Below are 22,798 nucleotides of genomic sequence, written 5' to 3' on the forward strand. Positions count from 1 at the left end.
TTAGTCGCCTGTTACGACAAGCATAGTCACCTTTTACGGGCATGGGTTGCAGAAGACCTATTCCACCCCGGAATCTTCACGGGTATGTTGGGATACAATGACATGCATCAACCAAGTCAGCGAGCCTGACAACCCGATCCCATTAGTCACCTTCTACAGCAAGCATGGGTTGCTGAAGACCTATTCTCTACCCGGATCTTCAGGGAAGTCAGCACCATACTGGTGCTCATGGCTCTCACCAAAGTGGCAAACGTGTAAGACCTCCCAGGCAGACCTCCCACATTAAGCTGACACGGGGTGATATAACTGAAATACTGTTTAAAGCAGCCTTAAACCAAACTCACTCACTCACTCTAAGAGTCTGCAGACCTTCACTGAAGGCAGCGATGTCGGCAAGCACAATAACCACACATACAGCATTGTCATTTCAGTGTCAAGGTCCTCATTTTCACATACAACAAACACCATGAATAAACTTTAATAGTAACTTTATAAATAAAATTAGTGACTTTATTTCAACACAATTTCCAAATTACAGATCTTCTCTCACATATCATCCATATCATCAAGCCTGACTATTCCTCTAGAAGCGAACACTGCTGTGATTCAAGTGGGAGCACCTCTAGTGACAACAATAACACCATAAGCACGTGCAACATCCAAGCAAGAACAGAAAATGTAAACATTACTTGTACATCACTACAAAATATAGATGGAAAATTATTTATTAAATATTTGGAATAAAACTGTATATTCAAACAATGCTGACTAAATCTAAAAGTAAGGTATCTAGACTACTGTGAAAGCACACTGACTACAAATAGCAGCACTAAAGGTGTAAACGCCACGGAGGCACAGGCAACACTAAATGGTTGAACTGGACATGATCAAAGTGTCACAGGCAATTTCAAGCCATTCGTTGACTACAGTTGGACGGACAAATGGACAGACAGACACTTGAAGTTCCTCGGCTATGAAATAGACAACAAAAAAAGCCACAAGGGAGACACAAGTTTTGAACCAACCCAGAAGCAGGTCAGTGACCAGGGAAGTTGAATAGAAGCCAGTCATCAAACCTTCATTGTAGTCAGGTTCAATCTTATCTTTAACATATAGATTTGGAACAATGGATTTTTTTCCCCTCAATATTAGGTATTGTATGTTACATAATAAATCAAATTTTGTCCGCAGAGTTAATATGGTTACCATGGTTACTACACACAGAGTGTCCTCCGCCACACATGTCCACCCTAGGAGCTCACTAAATCTCAACTGTCTAGTCAGGTTTTGGTGCGGTGGGGTAGCGCAATGGTTAAAGTGTTCACTCGTCACACCGAAGATCCAGTTCAATTCCCACCTGGGTATAATGTGTGAATCCCACCCTCGTGTCCCCTGCCATGATATTGCTGGAATATTGCTAAAGGCGGCGCAAAACCATACTCACTCACTGTAGTCATTTTGCTATGGGGGGTGAACATGGCTTTACGCCAAGTCAGCATTTTTGCAGCTATTCACAGCGAATTCACGTGAGAAAGTATTGAAAGATGTCACACAGTTAGTGTAAATACTATCTTTAACTGTATCAGGAATAACTTCTGGGATACCAAGAGAAAAAGGCTGTTTTTTCAGTGTCACAGTGTAATTGTATCTCCACATCACGGACAAAACATTTGAATGACTTGTCAACCATATAGCAAGGAAATTAAGCAGTAAAACACTGTAGATCAGAGGCTAGCCTCATAGATGACAGAAAGTATCCACGACATCGACACTGTAGTCCTGGGCCCTGTTCCACAAAGACATCTTAGTGCTAAGGTGATCGTAACTCCCATACTTTAACACTGGGTCATGATAGTCGTAGCACTAAGATCGCTTTGTGGAACGGTGCCCTGAATTATATATCATTACATTACTGGCATTATGCAATAATGTAGGAGTACTGAGCCTAGTGATTGGTCCAGAATTCATGAACCTACAGAGCCACATATCATAATGGCTGACATGACAATAGGCATCAAGACAAACACAAGTGAGTTGTGTCGACACATTCCTTATTTCCTCGAGGGATTTGTCTGAGATTACTGTCAGATCAGCCATCACTTCATTAACAGCACTCCTTACATCTGACATATCACTTATTAATATCATATATATATTTAAAACACCATCTCCAGAGCTCCAGATAAATTTTTGAGCAATTGAGTTTTTACCCTAGGGTTTCTATTTTAATTGGGCTATTACATTTTTCATTACCAATATTTCACTCATCTATTCATCACTCCATTGTTTTGTTTTTTTCCAAAATTAGGGAACATTTTAAGATTTTTAAAAAATGAAATCATGTTTTAGATGTATACTAAACATGTTCTAAACATCTAGGCTTAACCCAGAAAGTAAATTAGCTCATAATTTTGTTTTGGAAATTAGCTCCTTTGTACGCATGCTGAAAAAGCTTCATTGGGTATTTACACATGCTGTTTTTATTCATTTGAATTTTTCATTTAATGCATGCGTTTCTGTACACAAGTTAATTAAAAGTAATTGGGTTTTTCAATATTTGAGGGGGTATTTTACGCAAATACGCTTATTTGCAGCTCTGCATGTCACTTTTCAATCACAAGTTTACAGATTTGGCACTTTCAGACCCTGGTAACAAAGTCTAGCAAATGTTTCACACCCAGACAAATACACTCTTGAGCTGTAAGTAGTGCAGGAAATACTGTATCTTAATAATAAAGGTTTCTTTTTTCACTTTTCTAATCACTCTGTACTGACTGACAATGCTATTTTGACACATGACTCATATGATTATTTAAACTTGATCAGTACTAGATAGTTTCTGTGTGGTAACTAACACAGACAATGAAACCATACATATTGATATTCATAAGCAGTGCACTGGGAATCAACCAGTCCCAAGCCGAACTCTACTAGACCTTTTTGCCCAAAATACACTTTACAGTCTAGCCCTCAATCTACACTGGACTTAAGACTACGCATCATTATAAAACAAAGGATGGCAGCCATATATCAGGCAAAAAGAAAATGTGTGTTTCCAGTTTTTCATCCAACCCTAATTGGATCCCGGTTTTGATGCATCACGGTTTTGTTCGTATGGTTAACATCAGTTCCACAACTGACAAGCCAGTCACGATCTCCATGTGCAATCAGGCTTCTAATGACGGACTGCAAGTTACAGTTTTTGAAAGAAAACCAAACTTTAAACAACCCAAATAAAAGGACTTAGATTAGTTTTCTACTTTTGGATGAACTGATATAGGAACCACACCTATTTTATTTTATGATTGGGGGAGGGAGGTGGCTGCAGGTTTGGCTTACAACCCTCATCAATGGAATGTAGTGATACTAATTTGTTTCATTCAAAACATTGAAAATATACAAAACATGAGAATATAGACTCAGTCAATCATATAACAACGCACCACTTGACATGGTGTCATAGAAGGATCACATTAGGTTCTGTAAGATTGCAAGTGGCCCATTTGTTCGCACAATAAAATCAGTCAACTACGATGTTCAACATGTCAGTCAACTACGGTGTTCAACATCATAATGTCAGTCAACTGTGATGTTCAACATAATAATGTCAGTCATCTACGATGTTCAACATAATAATGTCAGTCAACTACGATGTTCAACATGTCAGTCAACTACGGTGTTCAACATCTTAATGTCAGTCAACTGTGATGTTCAACATAATAATGTCAGTCATCTACAATGTTCAACATAATAATGTCAGTCATCTACGGTGTTCAACATAATAATGTCAGCCATCTACGATGTTCAACATAATAATGTCAGTCATCTACGATGTTCAACATAATAATGTCAGTCATCTTCGTTGTTCAACATAATAATGTCAGTCATCTACGATGTTCAACATGTCAATCAACTACGATGTTGCATTACTGTTTGTTGTTTAATGTTTGCTGTTGGCATTAGAACAACTAGCTTTAAATTTAACAGATATTTCCACAATAAGATTCTGAATTCTCATGGTATGTATTATACATCCACTTTAGTGTTCTTAGCACAGTTTAACCTCACATCAACCATGACAACGTTGGTACTGCTGTATTCTGCACCTTTGCATATTGGCAAGAGCAACAATTTGTCTGATCAAAGCTTCCAAATTCTTACCCGCTTACGAAATTTTTAGAAAATGCAATTAGTCAGAGGACCTCTTGTTTCTAGGTCTTTTAAGCTTTTCCAGAGTCAATCTCCAAACCTGTCATGGAATTCAATTGGAGCATTTCAGACCTGTTTATATATATATATATATATTAATTTCAGTTTGAAAATATAATAACAGTAATCTTGACTCAGGGAAAAAATATGTCTTTTAAAATCTGACATAAAGTAACGTCGTTCGATGTACTTACTGCAGAGCCCATATGTTGATTTGTGGCATAAAACTTTATGATTGGAACTGCAACTGCTTCAGGAATTTTATAACGCTGGTAGAGCTCCGAACTTTCGTGCTTAACATGGTCGTGCTTGATACACTCCATTCAGAAACATAAACTCAGAGAAAGTGATGACCTTTACACGATACATCCCATCTCATGATACACAGTGAGTACAACATGTCTCCTCTACGACTTTCACCGTCATTGGTTTCTCATCCCCGGTTCACGTTAGCTGAGACAGACGAAACTTTATTTATTTGATATTACCAGTTTAGATTTTTCATTGGAATAAGTCTTACCGTAAACCGGATAAACACCTAATAATATTATGTCTTTAATAAAAAAATATCATACGTCAACATGGTCAAATACTTGTGAGAAGAATATCCCCTTCACAGCATCAGCATCTAAAATACTTCATATAAGTTACTCTCAACGGCGGCAATAAATATATTGCTTGGATGTAAAATCTGTCTCACAATACTCGGTGATATAATTTTCAAAATACTTTTGTATACATGTATACACAAATGTCTCCAGTTATGGCAGACATTTTTTGTATTGTGACAATTTAATGAGTATCAAACAAAGCACTTTCTACCAGGATATCAAATATGTACAATGTACTATTCGAATCAGTTCACACAGCTGATCAAAACAAACAACCCTGTAGCATGTTGAGACGGACAGATTGTACAATATAACCTTATCTACAATAACTCTGCCACTGAATACATTGTAGCTCAGCTACTGAATAGATTGTAGCTCAAACTCACAACTGATTTCATGTCAAGAAATCAATTACGCGCAGTACACATTCCAAGGGAGATAACTCTGTATGCCTTGGCTGTACTGGTACATGAGTTCAATATGGTAATAAGACCGTGAAGAATTTGCAAATCTTAAGAAATAAACATTTATGTCACTGCCTCAGGTGTATTCATATTGGATTTGCAATACATTGTAAAGAAAGAGGTTATATAAACCTGATACCTAGATTAGGCTAGATACATCACAAACTAACAATGGATGTCTATCCATTGAACAAGTCTGGCTGTCCTTTTCACTAACGCTCCACTTGGCAGGACATCTTGATTAAACAATGACATTATAAAATGTATTATGCAGAATATGGTTTCGAATTATACAGAAGTCCATTATTCAAAAAATGATTATAGAAAAATATTATACTCTAAAAGCATTGACTACTATGTACCAAGAGACAACGACATAGCAAACGATTTATTCCCACATGAACAAGATCGTGACAAACATTATTTGAGTATCACCTGAGGGCCAACATGGAACCTAGGCTTATTTGTTTACTACATCTTAAACTAAGATTTTCATATTCCTCAACAAAGGGAAGCCCTAATCAGTGTACCTGAGGGCCAACATGGAACCTAGGCTTATTTGTTTACTACATCTTAAACTAAGATTTTCATATTCCGCAACAAAGGGAAGCCCTAATCAGTGTACGAGCTGCTACGCCTTGTCTGGCCTCAATGTTAGCATCTTCCCGAGGCAAGGGAGTTAACTGACTATAAAAGTCCAGTTTCCATCCTTCCTGAACTAGGCCGGAATTTCCAGGCTTGATCGTAGCCACCGGTGGCTATTTTGAGTTATGTCCCTTCTATGTCCCTCCTACTGACCAATCAGAATCCACCTCTCAAATCACATTTGCTTTAACAAAATGGCGGCACCCAGTCAAGACGATCTGATCAATAATTAAGATCTATGTTGAAATAAAACGGGGAGTGATTACCTTGATTAAAAACAAGAAAAGATTTGAAAAATATCAGTCGACGCCTAGCAGACGAAATCCACATTGAAATCCATTTGGTTTACAAACCGAATGTCTACTTTGTTACGCAAATTTAATTGGACTATGCATAGATTCTTTAGTCCAGCCAAAACATAACTCCGGAATTCCAGCCAAGTTTGGCAAGGGTGGAAACTGGACTATTATCGTCAGTTAACTCCCTTGCCTCAGGAAGATGCTTTGTTAGCACTATGTTAGCATTATGTTAGCACTAACTCATTTGGCTTCACGAAGGACTGGTGACATTTCCTTGTGCAGAACCACACTAAAGCTTAAGACGAATACTGTTTTTCCTACATCATACTTGAAGATTTTTCTAACAAGCTTTTCTACAAGTAGGCAGACATGTTACATACTTCATGGCACCACCTTAGGCCATCAATGAGTGTGTTCAGGCTGGTAGTAGTGTAGTGGGTAGATGAGCGTCACGTCAGCGTGAGTGTTGTGTTCGGCCAGCGAGATGCGACGATACTTGATGACAAGTTCCTTGAGGGTTCCAAACAGACAGAGATCTTCAGTGAAGCCAAAGCCACGCCCCTTTACGTATAATATGATACAATGTTGGACGTGGTCTCGACACCTGAACAGCAAAAGAATTCAAAAATGTATTTGAAACATGTTACATTGATACTGACACAATAACTAATCATAAGGACTCTCCAATGACTTAATGAATTATCACAATTTGATATTGAAACTTTGTGACATAAATATATTTACCTTGTTAATACTATTGGCTCCCACAGGAGATATCACTTGGGTGAGATCAAGCGATATCTACAGTGAAATTGCATCACAATGCTTTGCAGACCATTGTGACATCACTGGTTACCATGACGTCACAATCAAATGACATCACTAATGGCCCTGCTACTGAAGCTGTTAGCAGTACTTTTTCACTCAAGACACTGCTAATTACTGTCTACAAATTGAAAAAGTTGAAATGAATGATGTTGGATGATAAATAAAATCTCACCCTCGTGTCTTTTGACATCAAATATATCAACACTCGTTGATATATTTGATATCAAAAGACACTCGGGTGAGATTCTCTATTTATCATCCAAAACTGGTTCCCACAGGAGATATAAATTGTGTGAGACCAAGCGATATCTACAGTGAAATTGCATCACAATGCTTTGCACACCATTGTGACGTCATTGGTTACCATGATGTCACCATCATATGACATCACTAATGGTTCTGCTACCGAAGATGTTAGCAGTACCTTTTACAATTAGACACTGTTTATTACTGTCTACAAACTGAAAAAGTTGGAAGAATGATGTTGGATGATAAATCAATTTCTCTATATCTATACTGCATAATATCTATTATATATATGCCCATTAATCTGACATGGCTTAACAGAAACTATGGTTACGGGCTGTATGACTAATTCAAAATACTTTAAAAAGTATAGCCTGGAATGGTAGTCGTCAGTTTGAAACTAGTGCGGCAAAGCTCAAGAAGGTTGCTTTCTTAGTGGCTAATCTCAACTTCCTGTTAGTCAGTTCATTGGTCAGTCAAAGTTCGCAAAAGGTTGTTCTGCAATGACTTGTAATAGGATGTCCTCAGCGGTAGTCAGAACTTGTATCTGATTTTAATGAGACTGAAGTAATCTAAGCATGTAATGTATCCTGTTTTGTTTATTTAAAGCATTAATTGTTTAGTGTTAAGCAAGTTTATCTCTGCAGCCGTTATAATATGCAGCTACTAGCCGACTCGTCTCTTATCAACACACAGGTCTGTGTTTCTTGCGGGCAGATGACCACGGAGTATGCTGATCACTGTGTTGGATTAACAAGACTTATTAATTTGGTAATTTCAAAAATTGGTTGGAAATTAACTGTGTCGGAGTCAGAGTGCAAGACTATCGGATTCACGGGTCTAAATAGCACTGATTAAATTAGTTCCCATGATTAGTGTCGGATAAAGCCGATTTTCGGATTAAGGCTTGTCGGATTAACGAGACTTGACTGTATATGATGTTTACCATGTTTAATACTATATCTACGGCAATGACTTGTTCACCAAAAAATATGGATTTGTTTACAATGTTTGCCATGATACCTGATACAAATTTGTTTACAATGTTTCAATACCTGATACAGATTTGTTTACAATGTTTACAACGATACCTGATACAGATGTTCTTACAATGTTTACAACGATACCTGATACAGATGTGTTTACAATGTTTACAACGATACCTGATACAGATGTGTTTACAATGTTTACAACGACACCTGATACATATGTGTTTACAATGTTTACAACGACACCTGATACAGATGTGTTTACAATGTTTACAACGACACCTGATACAGATGTGTTTAATATGTGTACAACGATACCTGATACATGTGTTTACAATGTTTACAACGATACCTGATACAGATGTGTTTACAATGTTTACAACGATACCTGATACAGATGTGTTTAATATGTGTACAACGATACCTGATACATATGTGTTTACAATGTTTACAACGATACCTGATACAGATGTGTTTACAATGTTTACAACGATACCTGATACAGATGTGTTTAATATGTGTACAACGATACCTGATACATATGTGTTTACAATGTTTACAACGACACCTGATACATATGTGTTTACAATGTTTACAACGATACCTGATACAGATGTGTTTACAATGTTTACAACGACACCTGATACAGATGTGTTTACAATGTTTACAACGATACCTGATACAGATGTGTTTAATATGTGTACAACGATACCTGATACATATGTGTTTACAATGTTTACAACGACACCTGATACAGATGTGTTTACAATGTTTACAACGACACCTGATACATATGTGTTTACAATGTTTACAACGATACCTGATACATATGTGTTTACAATGTTTACAACGATACCTGATACAGATGTGTTTACAATGTTTACAACGATACCTGATACAGATGTGTTTACAATGTTTACAACGACACCTGATACATATGTGTTTACAATGTTTACAACGATACCTGATACAGATGTGTTTACAATGTTTACAACGACACCTGATACAGATGTGTTTACAATGTTGACAACGACACCTGATACAGATGTGTTTACAATGTTGACAACGACACCTGATACAGATGTGTTTACAATGTTTACAACGATACCTGATACAGATGTGTTTACAATGTTTACAACGATACCTGATACAGATGTGTTTACAATGTTTACAACGATACCTGATACAGATGTGTTTAATATGTGTACAACGATACCTGATACATATGTGTTTACAATGTTTACGACACCTGATACAGATGTGTTCACAATGTTTACAACGATACCTGATACAGATGTGTTTACAATGTTTACAACGACACCTGATACAGATGTGTTTACAATGTTTACAACGATACCTGATACAGATGTGTTTACCATGATTACCACAACAATAGCTAATAGATTTGTATCCCATGTCTACAATGATAGCTAACGTAGATTTGTTTTTAATGTTTACCACGATCGCTAATACGAATTTGTTTTCTATGTTTAAGATATCTCAGTAAGCTCAGTAAGATGTAGAAGTGATGATGACTTACATGACGGAGAGTGCATGCTGGTTATTGTCGGATTTGGGGCGTACAAGAAAGGTTCCATGGGATTTGTTGGCGAGCAGCTCCTCTGCCTCGGGCCGGTTACAGTTGACGTACCAGCTCTCCTGGTTGTAATGGCAGAGTGACACACCCTTCTCCTCCTCAAGGAGCCCGTCCACGAAGTCCTGACTCAACCCCTCGTTCAGGACATTCCTGAAACAAATACATCAAACAAATACTGAGATGGTACTGAGGTGAAATGGGGTTGAGGACTATTGCACTTACATAGCAACATGCACACGCATTCGTGTAAACAAGTGTCTCCAGTGTTCCGGTAATTACCAGTTATTTACCGGAAAAACTAGACTTGGACTGGTAATTCATGTGACTGACAGTAAATTAGGTACCTTATAAATCTTTGTTGTTGAACAAAACATCAGCGATATTTTCCGAACATAGTCATCTTGTCTAACCATCAGGGTTTCCCCTTGTCTATTTTTAGAGCAATGAAATAACATTTCGCTTTGCTTGACATTAAATATATATTTGTAGCAACTTCGTCTCAAAATATTAAAAAAGAAAGAAAGAGAAAACTGTGACTGAACTTTGTTTGAATGATGTGACACGTCGCTATATAAGTGCAATAATCTTGGACGCGACGTTAAACCCCATTTCACCTCACCCACCTCACCTTGAATGATGTGTAGATCTAAGTTAACTAACATATTTCAGAGGTGATGTCATGGCATTGAACATAATGTTGAATTAATTACAACCAGGTTACCACTAGACCTATCTATGTGCCAAGTTTGGTTAAGATGTCTCGCATGTTTTTTTAGTTCTGCTCTTTAAACGAAACGTGACAGATGGACTGCATTGTTTGTTTGTTTGTTTGTTTGTTGTTTTACGTCGCACTCAGCAATGTTCCAGCTATATGACGGCGGTCTGTAAATAATCGAGTCTGGACCAGACTATCCAGTGATTGACATCATGAGCATCAATCCACGCAATTGGGATACGATGACATGCATCAACCAAGCCAGCGAGTCTGACCACCCGATCCCGTAAGTCGCCTCTTACGACAAGCATAGTCGCCTTTTACAGCAAGCATGGGTTGCTGAAGACCTATTCTAACCTGGGACTGCATTATTCACTGCAGTAGAGTTCATGTATGATGCTTGTAAATAAAGAATGAAAATTATACAGGTACACACGTTGTAAAGGATACACTGGGTAATTACACAGAGTGTTGCAATACTATTGGGTTCTTAAATCTAATTGCTTATGTGAATCTCTGAGTCTTGTTTACAGGTACACACGTTGTAAAGGATACACTGGGTAATTACACAGAGTGGTGCAATACTATTGGGTTCTTAAATCTAATTGCTTATGTGAATCTCTGAGTCTTGTAACCTATCTCCCAGAGATCAAATGGGTTGATAGATGAAAGGACTACTTGGTCTCATGTTGACATGTTTAGCATTTAGTTTCAGACAGGATACATTACAACAAGGATCCATTTCAACTCAGCCAGCGTACCGAGGTGTTGGTGTGTGTTATTCAGGATTGACGGATGAAGTATTAGGTGTTGCAATATCAAAGAGGAGGATGGTACTTGAACCCGCGTCTTGGTAATTCATTGGAAATTAGGACTGATAAGGGTATGGGACTAATTTTCACATGACAGCAAACATCAGTGGAGGAGCTAAATTTCTAATAGAAAGTATATTGTTAGTTGTCACAAAGTGGTGCAGGGATTCCAACCCTCTCATCAAACCAGATAGTTTCTAACATGGCTATAGGCAGTGTTTGAATAATTTTAAAACCCAACAAGAGGCAGGTGACCCATTAGTCTTGCCTGCCAATTTTCAAAGTTGCCTGTCCGCATCATATTGAAAAATAGCAAAACCTAAATCTTGATTCAGTTGAAATAATGCAAACAATGACTTGAAAACCCACGAGGAGTTATAATAAAACAGAAACAACATACATGTGGCTGATAATTGTGTATGAATTTTAGAAGATGTTGGTTTATAAGGCGGTTCACAACTTCATGAATTAGTCTTGGTGAGGGTAGTAACCTTGGGGTACATCGGCCCTTTGTATCACCCTTTGACCTACCACTACCAACACGTGCCCCTACCTCCTCACTTCTTCCTACTGACTACCAACATGTGCCCCTACCTCCTCATTTCTTCCTACTCACTACCAACACGTGCCCCTACCTCCTCATTTCTTCCTACTCACTACCAACACGTGCCCCTACCCCCTCATTTCTTCCTACTCACTACCAACACGTGCCCCTACCTCCTCATTTCTTCCTACTCACTACCAACACGTGCCCCTACCTCCTCATTTCTTCCTACTCACTACCAACACGTGCCCCTACCTCCTCACTTCTTCCTACTCACTACCAACACGTGCCCCTACCTCCTCATTTCTTCCTACTCACTACCAACACGTGCCCCTACCTCCTCATTTCTTCCTACTCACTACCAACACGTGCCCCTACCCCCTCATTTCTTCCTACTCACTACCAACACGTGCCCCTACCCCCTCACTTCTTCCTACTGACTACCAACACGTGCCCCTACCTCCTCACTTCTTCCTACTGACAACCAACACATGCCCCTACCTCCTCATTTCTTCCTACTCACTACCAACACGTGCCCCTACCTCCTCATTTCTTCCTACTCACTACCAACACGTGCCCCTACCTCCTCATTTCTTCCTACTCACTACCAACACGTGCCCTTACCTCCTCATTTCTTCCTACTCACTACCAACACGTGCCCCTACCTCCTCACTTCTTCCTACTGACTACCAACACGTGCCCCTACCTCCTCACTTCTTCCTACTCACTACCAACACATGCCCCTACCTCCTCACTTCTTCCTACTCACTACCAACACGTGCCCCTGCCTCCTTATTTCTTCCTACTCACTACCAACACGTGCCCCTACCCCCTCATTTCTTCTTACTCACTACCAACACGTGCCCCTACCCCCTCATTTCTTCCTACTCACTACCAACACGTGCCCCTACCTCCTCATTTCTTCACGCTGATTACCGAGCCTCTTCACTTCCGGCCTCAGGTTGATCATGTCATTGATAGCTCTGTTGTTGTCGGTGTTCATCTGCTCTGCCAGCCGCCGCTGCTTGTCGTAGCTCTCTTTCAGTGACACCAGGCGGTTCTCTTGGAGCTTCATGTTCCTCTCAAACCTAAACACAGAACACAGCACTGTACACTGACAGAACACAGCCCCGTACACTGACAGAACACAGCCCTGTACACTGACAGAACACAGCACTGTACACTGACAGAACACCGCCCTGTACACTGACAGAACACAGCACTGTACACTGACAGAACACAGCCCTGTACACTGACAGAACACAGCACTGTACACTGACAGAACACAGCCCTGTACACTGACAGAACACAGCCCTGTACACTGACAGAACACAGCCCTGTACACTGACAGAACACAGCACTGTACACTGACAGACCACAGCCCTGTACACTGACAGAACACAGCCCTGTACACTGACAGAACACAGCACTGTACACTGACAGAACACAGCCCCGTACACTGACAGAACACAGCCCCGTACACTGACAGAACACAGCACTGTACACTGACAGAACACAGCCCCGTACACTGACAGAACACAGCCCCGTACACTGACAGAACACAGCACTGTACACTGACAGAACACAGCACTGTACACTGACAGAACACAGCCCAGTTCACTGACAGAACACAGCCCTGTACACTGACAGAACACAGCACTGTACACTGACAGACCACAGCCCTGTACACTGACAGAACACAGCCCTGTACACTGACAGAACACAGCCCTGTACACTGACAGAACACAGCCCTGTACACTGACAGAACACAGCACTGTACACTGACAGAACACAGCCCAGTTCACTGACAGAACACAGCCCTGTACACTGACAGAACACAGCACCGTACACTGACAGAACACAGCCCCGTACACTGACAGAACACAGCACTGTACACTGACAGAACACAGCCCCGTACACTGACAGAACACAGCCCCGTACACTGACAGAACACAGCACTGTACACTGACAGAACACAGCACTGTACACTGACAGAACACAGCCCAGTTCACTGACAGACCACAGCCCTGTACACTGACAGAACACAGCCCGGTACACTGACAGACCACAATTTCAAATTTGACCCCCAAACTCTTTAACGACCTATCTGATCGCCTGCTCCCCAACAGAAATGATCATATGATATGATCACTTCCATAAACCAATACCATATAGATCAGGAGATATGTCTCGATGATTGCCACTATCCCCTACTTTTTCTGCACAGTATATTTGAGTAGTGACACTGAAGACTTAATGTAGGTGCCAAGGTAGAGAGATGGAATCGATATCTAATAAGGTGATAAGAGTCAAAACATCATACTTAATACGAGAAAGTTAAACAATAAGCAGACATACATGGGAATCTCGTGCTGACTGAGCTGGCCTTGGTGCTGTAGCAACGTCTTCTGCTGATCCTCCATCATGCTCTTCATCTTGACCATCGCTTCGAGGGACATGTAACTGCGCTGGATCTCCTGGAGACACCATAAATAAAACAGTCACCAGATGTAGTAGACTATATATACATCTAGGCACCACCTACCATACTGCGATAGTCGTAGTTGACGTGGTGGTTGTAGAAGGCTATATATACATCTAGGCACCACCTACCATACTGCGATAGTCGTAGTTGACGTGGTGGTTGTAGAAGGCTATATATACATCTAGGCACCACCTACCATACTGCGATAGTCGTAGTTGACGTGGTGGTTGTAGAAGGCTATATATACATCTAGGCACCACCTACCATACTGCGATAGTCGTAGTTGACGTGGTGGTTGTAGAAGGCTATATATACATCTAGGCACCACCTACCATACTGCGATAGTCGTAGTTGACGTGGTGGTTGTAGAAGGCTATATATACATCTAGGCACCACCTACCATACTGCGATAGTCGTAGTTGACGTGGTGGTTGTAGAAGGCTATATATACATCTAGGCACCACCTACCATACTGCGATAGTCGTAGTTGACGTGGTGGTTGTAGAAGGCTATATATACATCTAGGCACCACCTACCATACTGCGATAGTCGTAGTTGACGTGGTGGTTGTAGAAGGCTATATATACATCTAGGCACCACCTACCATACTGCGATAGTCGTAGTTGACGTGGTGGTTGTAGAAGGCTATATATACATCTAGGCACCACCTACCATACTGCGATAGTCGTAGTTGACGTGGTGGTTGTAGAAGGCTATATATACATCTAGGCACCACCTACCATACTGCGATAGTCGTAGTTGACGTGGTGGTTGTAGAAGGCTATATATACATCTAGGCACCACCTACCATACTGCGATAGTCGTAGTTGACGTGGTGGTTGTAGAAGGCTATATATACATCTAGGCACCACCTACCATACTGCGATAGTCGTAGTTGACGTGGTGGTTGTAGAAGGCTATATATACATCTAGGCACCACCTACCATACTGCGATAGTCGTAGTTGACGTGGTGGTTGTAGAAGGCTATATATACATCTAGGCACCACCTACCATACTGCGATAGTCGTAGTTGACGTGGTGGTTGTAGAAAGCTATATATACATCTAGGCACCACCTACCATACTGAGATAGTCGTAGTTGACGTGGTGGTTGTAGAAGGCTATATATACATCTAGGCACCACCTACCATACTGGGATAGTCTTAGTTGTCGTGGTGGTTGTTGTAGGCTATATATACATCTAGGCACCACCTACCATACTGAGATAGTCTTAGTTGTCGTGGTGGTTGTTGTAGGCTATATATACATCTAGGCACCACCTACCATACTGGGATAGTCGTAGTTGTCGTGGTGGTTGTTGTAGGCTATATATACATCTAGGCACCACCTACCATACTGAGATAGTCGTAGTTGACGTGGTGGTTGTAGAAGGCTATATATACATCTAGGCACCACCTACCATACTGGGATAGTCGTAGTTGTCGTGGTGGTTGTTGTAGGCTATATATACATCTAAGCACCACCTACCATACTGGGATAGTCTTAGTTGTCGTGGTGGTTGTTGTAGGCTATATATACATCTAAGCACCACCTACCATACTGGGATAGTCTTAGTTGTCGTGGTGGTTGTTGTAGGCTATATATACATCTAGGCACCACCTACCATACTGGGATAGTCGTAGTTGTCGTGGTGGTTGTAGAAGGCTATATATACATCTAAGCACCACCTACCATACTGAGAAAGTCATAGTTGTTGTTGTGGTTGTTGTAGGCTATATATACATCTAGGCATCACCTACCATGCTAAGAAAGTCATAGTTGTCGTGGTGGTTGTTGTAGGCTATATATACATCTAGGCATCACATACCATGCTAAGAAAGTCATAGTTGTCGTGGTGGTTGTTGTAGGCTATATATACATCTAGGCATCACATACCATGCTAAGAAAGTCATAGTTGTCGTGGTGGTTGTTGTAGGCTATATATACATCTAGGCACCACCTACCATGCTAAGAAAGTCATAGTTGTCGTGGTGGTTGTTGTAGGCTATATATCCATCTAGGCACCACCTACCATGCTAAGAAAGTCGTAGTTGTCATGGTGGTTGTTGTAGGCTATATATACATCTAGGCACCACCTACCATACTAAGAAAGTCGTAGTTGTCATGGTGGTTGTTGTAGGCTATATATCCATCTAGGCACCACCTACCATGCTAAGAAAGTCATAGTTGTCATGGTGGTTGTTGTAGGCTATATATACATCTAGGCACCACCTACCATGCTAAGAAAGTCATAGTTGTCGTGGTGGTTGTTGTAGGCTATATATCCATCTAGGCAGCACCTACCATGCTAAGAAAGTCGTAGTTGTCATGGTGGTTATTGTAGGCTATATATACATCTAGGCATCACCTACCATGCTAAGAAAGTCATAGTTGTCGTGGTGGTTGTTGTAGGCTATATATCCATCTAGGCACCACCTACCATGCTAAGAAAGTCGTAGTTGTCATGGTGGTTGTTGTAGGCTATATATACATCTAGGCAGCACCTACCATGCTAAGAAAGTCGTAGTTGTCGTGGTGGTTGTTGTAGGCTATATATACATCTAGGCACCACCTACCATACTGAGAAAGTCGTAGTTGTCGTGGTGGTTGTCGTGGTGGTTGTTGTAGGCTATATATACATCTAGGCTCCACCTACCATACTGAGAAAGTCGTAGTTGTCGTGGTGGTTGTTGTAGGCCTTGTGTTTCTCCAGGTACTTCTTATTGACTTCCACCAGCTTGGACAGTTTGGTGTACAGGTTGTCCCCCTCGTCCTCCTCTGTCAGCCACTGACAACACGATAAACACAGCGTTCACACTAGGGGTGTAACGATACATAGTACACCGGTATGTTGTGTGTTTTCATGCGACGATAAGATACACAATTCTCTTTTTTCTGTATCGATACAAGATGTATACTTACTAAAGAACTTACTACTTGTTTAATGATACCCAGCATTTTTGTCAGTCAAATATCATGAAAAGTGTCGTAATTAGGGTTTCAAGTTCACTAAAAAAAACCAGCAACTACGAATATGTGTCTACAGCTAGCTTTACCTTTGAACCTGTTCTGAAATATTTCTAGTCAAGAAGTTTCCATGTGATTTGACGTAAATATGAGTATCATGATACGTAACGTATCATATCCTATATATGGTCATATGTATCGTATCATGACCTTGCTGTATTGTTTCACCCCTAGTTCACACCCACGACTCACAGAACACATACAGTCATCACTCCTAGCAATAGAACTATCATGAATAGCAAACACTATCTGCCGAACAATGATTTTCAAACCTCTGAATACTTTTAAATATATCAAGCTCTTGAAGGTTCAAAACCGATTTCAAAGACTAAAGGTAGCACATTGTTGATTACACAAATTTTGCACACAATTTTTAATGGCAGCTGTTTTGATAATATGGCATGAAAAGAAATACTCACGGAATGCTCCAACCTTGTGAATGGATACAGTAGTTTGATGTCGAGGCTGCGGTTGTGAATCTTCAGTGATGTTGTCTGGTATTTATCTATCAGCTCCACCACGGAGGGGAACTCGCACGGCTCCGCGAAACCAAACAGGTTGTCCTGGCGGAGGATCTTGATACATTTATTGGTGCCATCTTTCCTGTGGAGAGCATCCAAGATGTCACAAATGAAGAGTGTACTGATCAGAGGACAAGAGCAAACTGATCAGAGGACTTGAGAGTACTGATCACAGGACTTGAGAGTACTGATTAGAGGACAAGAGCATACTGATCAGAGGACAAGAGCATACTGATCAGAGGACTTGACAGTACTGATCAGATGTCTAGAGCAAACTGATCAGAGGACTTGAGAGTACTGATCAGAGGACTTGAGAGTACTGATCAGAGGACTAGAGCAAACTGATCAGAGGACAAGAGCATATTGATCAGAGGACGTGAGTACTGATTAGAGGACTAGAGTGTGCTGATTAGAGGACTAGAGTGTACTGATTAGAGGACTTGAGAGTACTGATCAGAGGACTAGAGTGTACTGATTAAAGGACTAGCGTGTTCTGATTAGAGGACTAGAGTGTACTGATTAAAGGACTAGCGTGTTCTGATTAGAGGACTAGAGTGTATTTATTAGAGGACTAGAGTGTTCTTAGCAGAGGACTAGAGTGTACTGATCAGAGGACAAGAGCACACTGATCAGAGGACAAGAGCATACTGATCAGAGGACTTGAGAGTACTGATTAGAGGACAAGAGCATACTGATCAGAGGACTTGAGAGTACTGATCAGAGGACTAGAGTGTACCGATCAGAGGACTTGAGAGTACTGATCAGAGGACAAGAGCATACTGATCAGAGGACAAGAGCATACTGATCAGAGGACTTGAGAGTACTGATCAGAGGACTAGAGTGTACTGATCAGAGGACTAGAGCGTACTGATCAGAGGACTAGAGTATACAGATCAGAGGTGATGTGAGGTGAAATTGGGTTTAACGTCGCGTCCAAGATTATTGCACTTATATAGCGACGTGCATGCACGTGTATGTGTGTGTGTGGCTGCTTGTACTAGTCCGGACTGATGCCGATTTATAGTGCTAGCTCACTGAGATACCATGCCGCAGTTTAACATGAATACCCCACTCAGACACAGTATACTGACTCCGAGCCGACCAGTCCTTGTTTTAGCCCCTTAATGCCGAGCGCCAGACAGGGTAACAACAAGTACAATCTTTTAACGTCTTTTTGTATGACGCGGCCCGGGATCGAACCCTGGACCTTCCGCTCTCCGGGCGGACGCTCTACCACAAGACCACGGAGGCGGTCCTATACTGATCAGAGGACAAGAGCATACTGATCAGAGGACTAGAGTGTACCGATGAGAGGACTAGAGTGTACTGATGAGAGGATTAGAGTGTACTGAAAAGAGGATTTGAGTGTACTAAACAGAGGACTAGAGTGAACCGATTAGAGGACTAGGGTGTACTTAACAGAGGACTTGAGTGTACTGGTCAGAGGACAAGAGCATACTGATCAGAGGACAAATGCATACTGATCAGAGGACTTGAGAGTACTGATTAGAGGACTAGAGTGTACTGATTAGAGGACAAGAGCATACTGATCAGAGGACTTAAGAGTACTAATCAGAGGACTAGAGTGTACTCATTAGAGGAATTGAGAGTACTGATCAGAGGACAAGATCATACTGATCAGAGGACAAGAGCATACTGATCAGAGGCCTTGAGTGTACTGATCAGAGGATTAGAGTGTACTGATTAGAGGACAAGAGTGTACTGATTAGAGGACTAGAGCGTACTGATTAGAGGACTTGAGAGTACTCATCAGAGGACAAGAGCATACTGATCAGAGGACAAGAGCAAACTTATCAGAGGACTTGAGTGTACTGATCAGAGGACTAGAGAGTACTGATTAGAGGACTAGTGTGTACCGATCAGAGGACTTGAGAGTACTGATCAGAGGACAAGAGCATACTGATCAGAGGACAAGAGCATACTGATCAGAGGACTTGAGAGTACTGATCAGAGGACTAGAGTGTACTGATCAGAGGACTAGAGCGTACTGATCAGAGGACTAGAGTATACAGATCAGAGGTGATGTGAGGTGAAATTGGGTTTAACGTCGCGTCCAAGATTATTGCACTTATATAGCGACGTGCATGCACGTGTATGTGTGTGTGTGGCTGCTTGTACTAGTCCGGACTGATGCCGATTTATAGTGCTAGCTCACTGAGATACCATGCCGCAGTTTAACATGAATACCCCACTCAGACACAGTATACTGACTCCGAGCCGACCAGTCCTTGTTTTAGCCCCTTAATGCCGAGCACCAGACAGGGTAACAACAAGTACAATCTTTTAACGTCTTTTTGTATGACGCGGCCCGGGATCGAACCCTGGACCTTCCGCTCTCCGGGCGGACGCTCTACCACAAGACCACGGAGGCGGTCCTATACTGATCAGAGGACAAGAGCATACTGATCAGAGGACTAGAGTGTACCGATGAGAGGACTAGAGTGTACTGATGAGAGGATTAGAGGGTCCTGAAATGAGGATTTGAGTGTACTAAACAGAGGACTAGAGTGAACCGATTAGAGGACTAGGGTGTACTTAACAGAGGACTTGAGTGTACTGGTCAGAGGACAAGAGCATACTGATCAGAGGACAAATGCATACTGATCAGAGGACTTGAGAGTACTGATTAGAGGACTAGAGTGTACTGATTAGAGGACAAGAGCATACTGATCAGAGGACTTAAGAGTACTAATCAGAGGACTAGAGTGTACTCATTAGAGGAATTGAGAGTACTGATCAGAGGACAAGATCATACTGATCAGAGGACAAGAGCATACTGATCAGAGGCCTTGAGTGTACTGATCAGAGGATTAGAGTGTACTGATTAGAGGACAAGAGTGTACTGATTAGAGGACTAGAGCGTACTGATTAGAGGACTTGAGAGTACTCATCAGAGGACAAGAGCATACTGATCAGAGGACAAGAGCAAACTTATCAGAGGACTTGAGTGTACTGATCAGAGGACTAGAGAGTACTGATTAGAGGACTAGTGTGTACTGATGAGAGGACTTGAGTGTACTGATCAGAGGACTAGAGTGTACTGATTAGAGGACTAGAGTGTACTTAACAGAGGACTAGAGTGTACGTAACAGAATACTAGAGTGTACTGATTAGAGGACTATAGGGTACTTAACAGAGGACTAGAGTGTACTGATCAGTGGACTAGAGTGTACTTAACAGAGGACTAGAGTGTACGTAACAGAGGACTAGAGTGTACTTAACAGAGGACTAGAGTGTGCTGATCAGAGGACTAGAGTGTACTTAACAGAGGACAGGGATGTACTGAACAGAGGACAGGGATGTACTGAACAGAGGACAGGGATGTACTGAACAGAAGATAAGGGTGTATTGCTCAGGACAAGCATGTACTAACCTGAGGACAAGTGTGTATTCCCCAGGAGTGGTTGAGTTTCTCACTAGGAAAGTGCCATCAGCGGTGTCAAACAGTTTCTCCCCAGCCTCGATCCTGTAAATGATTATGCACTGCATTATACATGACCTGAAGTTGGCACCGGTGTTGTGGTGACACTCACAGCAAGGAGATGTGATGGAAGGAAGGCTGGCTTTAACATGGCTGTGTCCACCAGAATAATCACTCTCATACTAAACTGTATCATGTTGACTATGTAAGCTTACTAAATCAATATTTTACTAGGAGATGTGGCCCCAGTACCACTGTGTGAGACAGGACACCTACCTGGAGATGTGACCTCCACTGTGTGAGACAGGATACCTACCTGGAGATGTGGCCCCAGTACCACTGTGTGTACCTACCTGGAGATGTGGCCCCAGTACCACTGTGTGAGACAGGACACCTTCCTGGAGATGTCACCTCCACTGTGTGAGACAGGACACCTACCTGGAGATGTCACCTCCACTGTGTGAGACAGGACACCTACCTGGAGATGTCACCTCCACTGTGTGAGACAGGACACCTACCTGGAGATGTCACCCCAGTACAACTGTGTGAGACATGACACCTACCTGGAGATGTCACCTCCACTGTGTGAGACAGGACACCTTCCTGGAGATGTCACCTCCACTGTGTGAGACAGGACACCTACCTGGAGATGTCGCCCCAGTACCACTGTTAGAGACAGGACACCTTCCTGGAGATGTCACCTCCACTGTGTGAGACAGGACACCTACCTGGAGATGTCACCTCCACTGTGTGAGACAGGACACCTACCTGGAGATGTCACCTCCACTGTGTGAGACAGGACACCTACCTGGAGATGTCGCCCCAGTACCACTGTGTGAGACATGACACCTACCTGGAGATGTCACCTCCACTGTGTGAGACAGGACACCTTCCTGGAGATGTCACCTCCACTGTGTGAGACAGGACACCTACCTGGAGATGTCGCCCCAGTACCACTGTGTGAGACAGGACACCTACCTGGAGATGTCACCTCCACTGTGTGAGACAGGACACCTTCCTGGAGATGTCGCCCCAGTACCACTGTGTGAGACAGGACACCTACCTGGAGATGTCACCTCCACTGTTTGAGACAGGACACCTTCCTGGAGATGTCGCCCCAGTACCACTGTGTGAGACATGACACCTACCTGGAGATGTGACCTCCACTGTGTGAGACAGGACACCTACCTGGAGATGTCACCTCCACTGTGTGAGACAGGACACCTTCCTGGAGATGTGGCCCCAGTACCACTGTTTGAGACAGGACACCTACCTGGAGATGTCGCCCCAGTACCACTGTGTGTACCTACCTGCAGATGTGGCCCCAGTACCACTGTGTGAGACATGACACCGTCCTGGAGATG

At 41.9% G+C, this 22,798-nt stretch overlaps 1 protein-coding gene across 3 annotated transcripts in view; it reads right to left on the minus strand.

Moving 5' to 3' along the window:
* Positions 1–471: 471 nt before the first annotated feature.
* LOC124146266 (phosphatidylinositol 3-kinase regulatory subunit gamma-like) overlaps positions 472–22,798 on the minus strand; it is a 30,909-nt gene continuing 8,582 nt past the window's right edge. For 2 of the 3 annotated variants that reach the window (XM_048400081.1, XM_048400079.1), the window contains exons 3-10: positions 21,387–21,479; positions 17,891–18,074; positions 17,101–17,232; positions 14,318–14,436; positions 12,871–13,047; positions 9,832–10,038; positions 5,815–6,832; positions 472–5,719 (exon numbers count right to left, since the gene is read on the minus strand). In XM_048400081.1, coding sequence (XP_048256038.1) covers positions 6,631–6,832; positions 9,832–10,038; positions 12,871–13,047; positions 14,318–14,436; positions 17,101–17,232; positions 17,891–18,074; positions 21,387–21,479 — 1,114 coding nt within the window. In that variant the 3' untranslated portion in view covers positions 472–5,719; positions 5,815–6,630. Of the gene's footprint in view, positions 5,739–5,814; positions 6,833–9,831; positions 10,039–12,870; positions 13,048–14,317; positions 14,437–17,100; positions 17,233–17,890; positions 18,075–21,386; positions 21,480–22,798 lie in introns of all 3 variants that reach the window. The other variant, XM_048400080.1, reaches the window with a different exon arrangement.

The sequence above is a fragment of the Haliotis rufescens genome, unplaced genomic scaffold (assembly GCF_023055435.1).
Source record: "Haliotis rufescens isolate VD_foot unplaced genomic scaffold, xgHalRufe1.0.p SCAF_2, whole genome shotgun sequence".
NCBI classification, from domain to species: domain Eukaryota; kingdom Metazoa; phylum Mollusca; class Gastropoda; order Lepetellida; family Haliotidae; genus Haliotis; species Haliotis rufescens.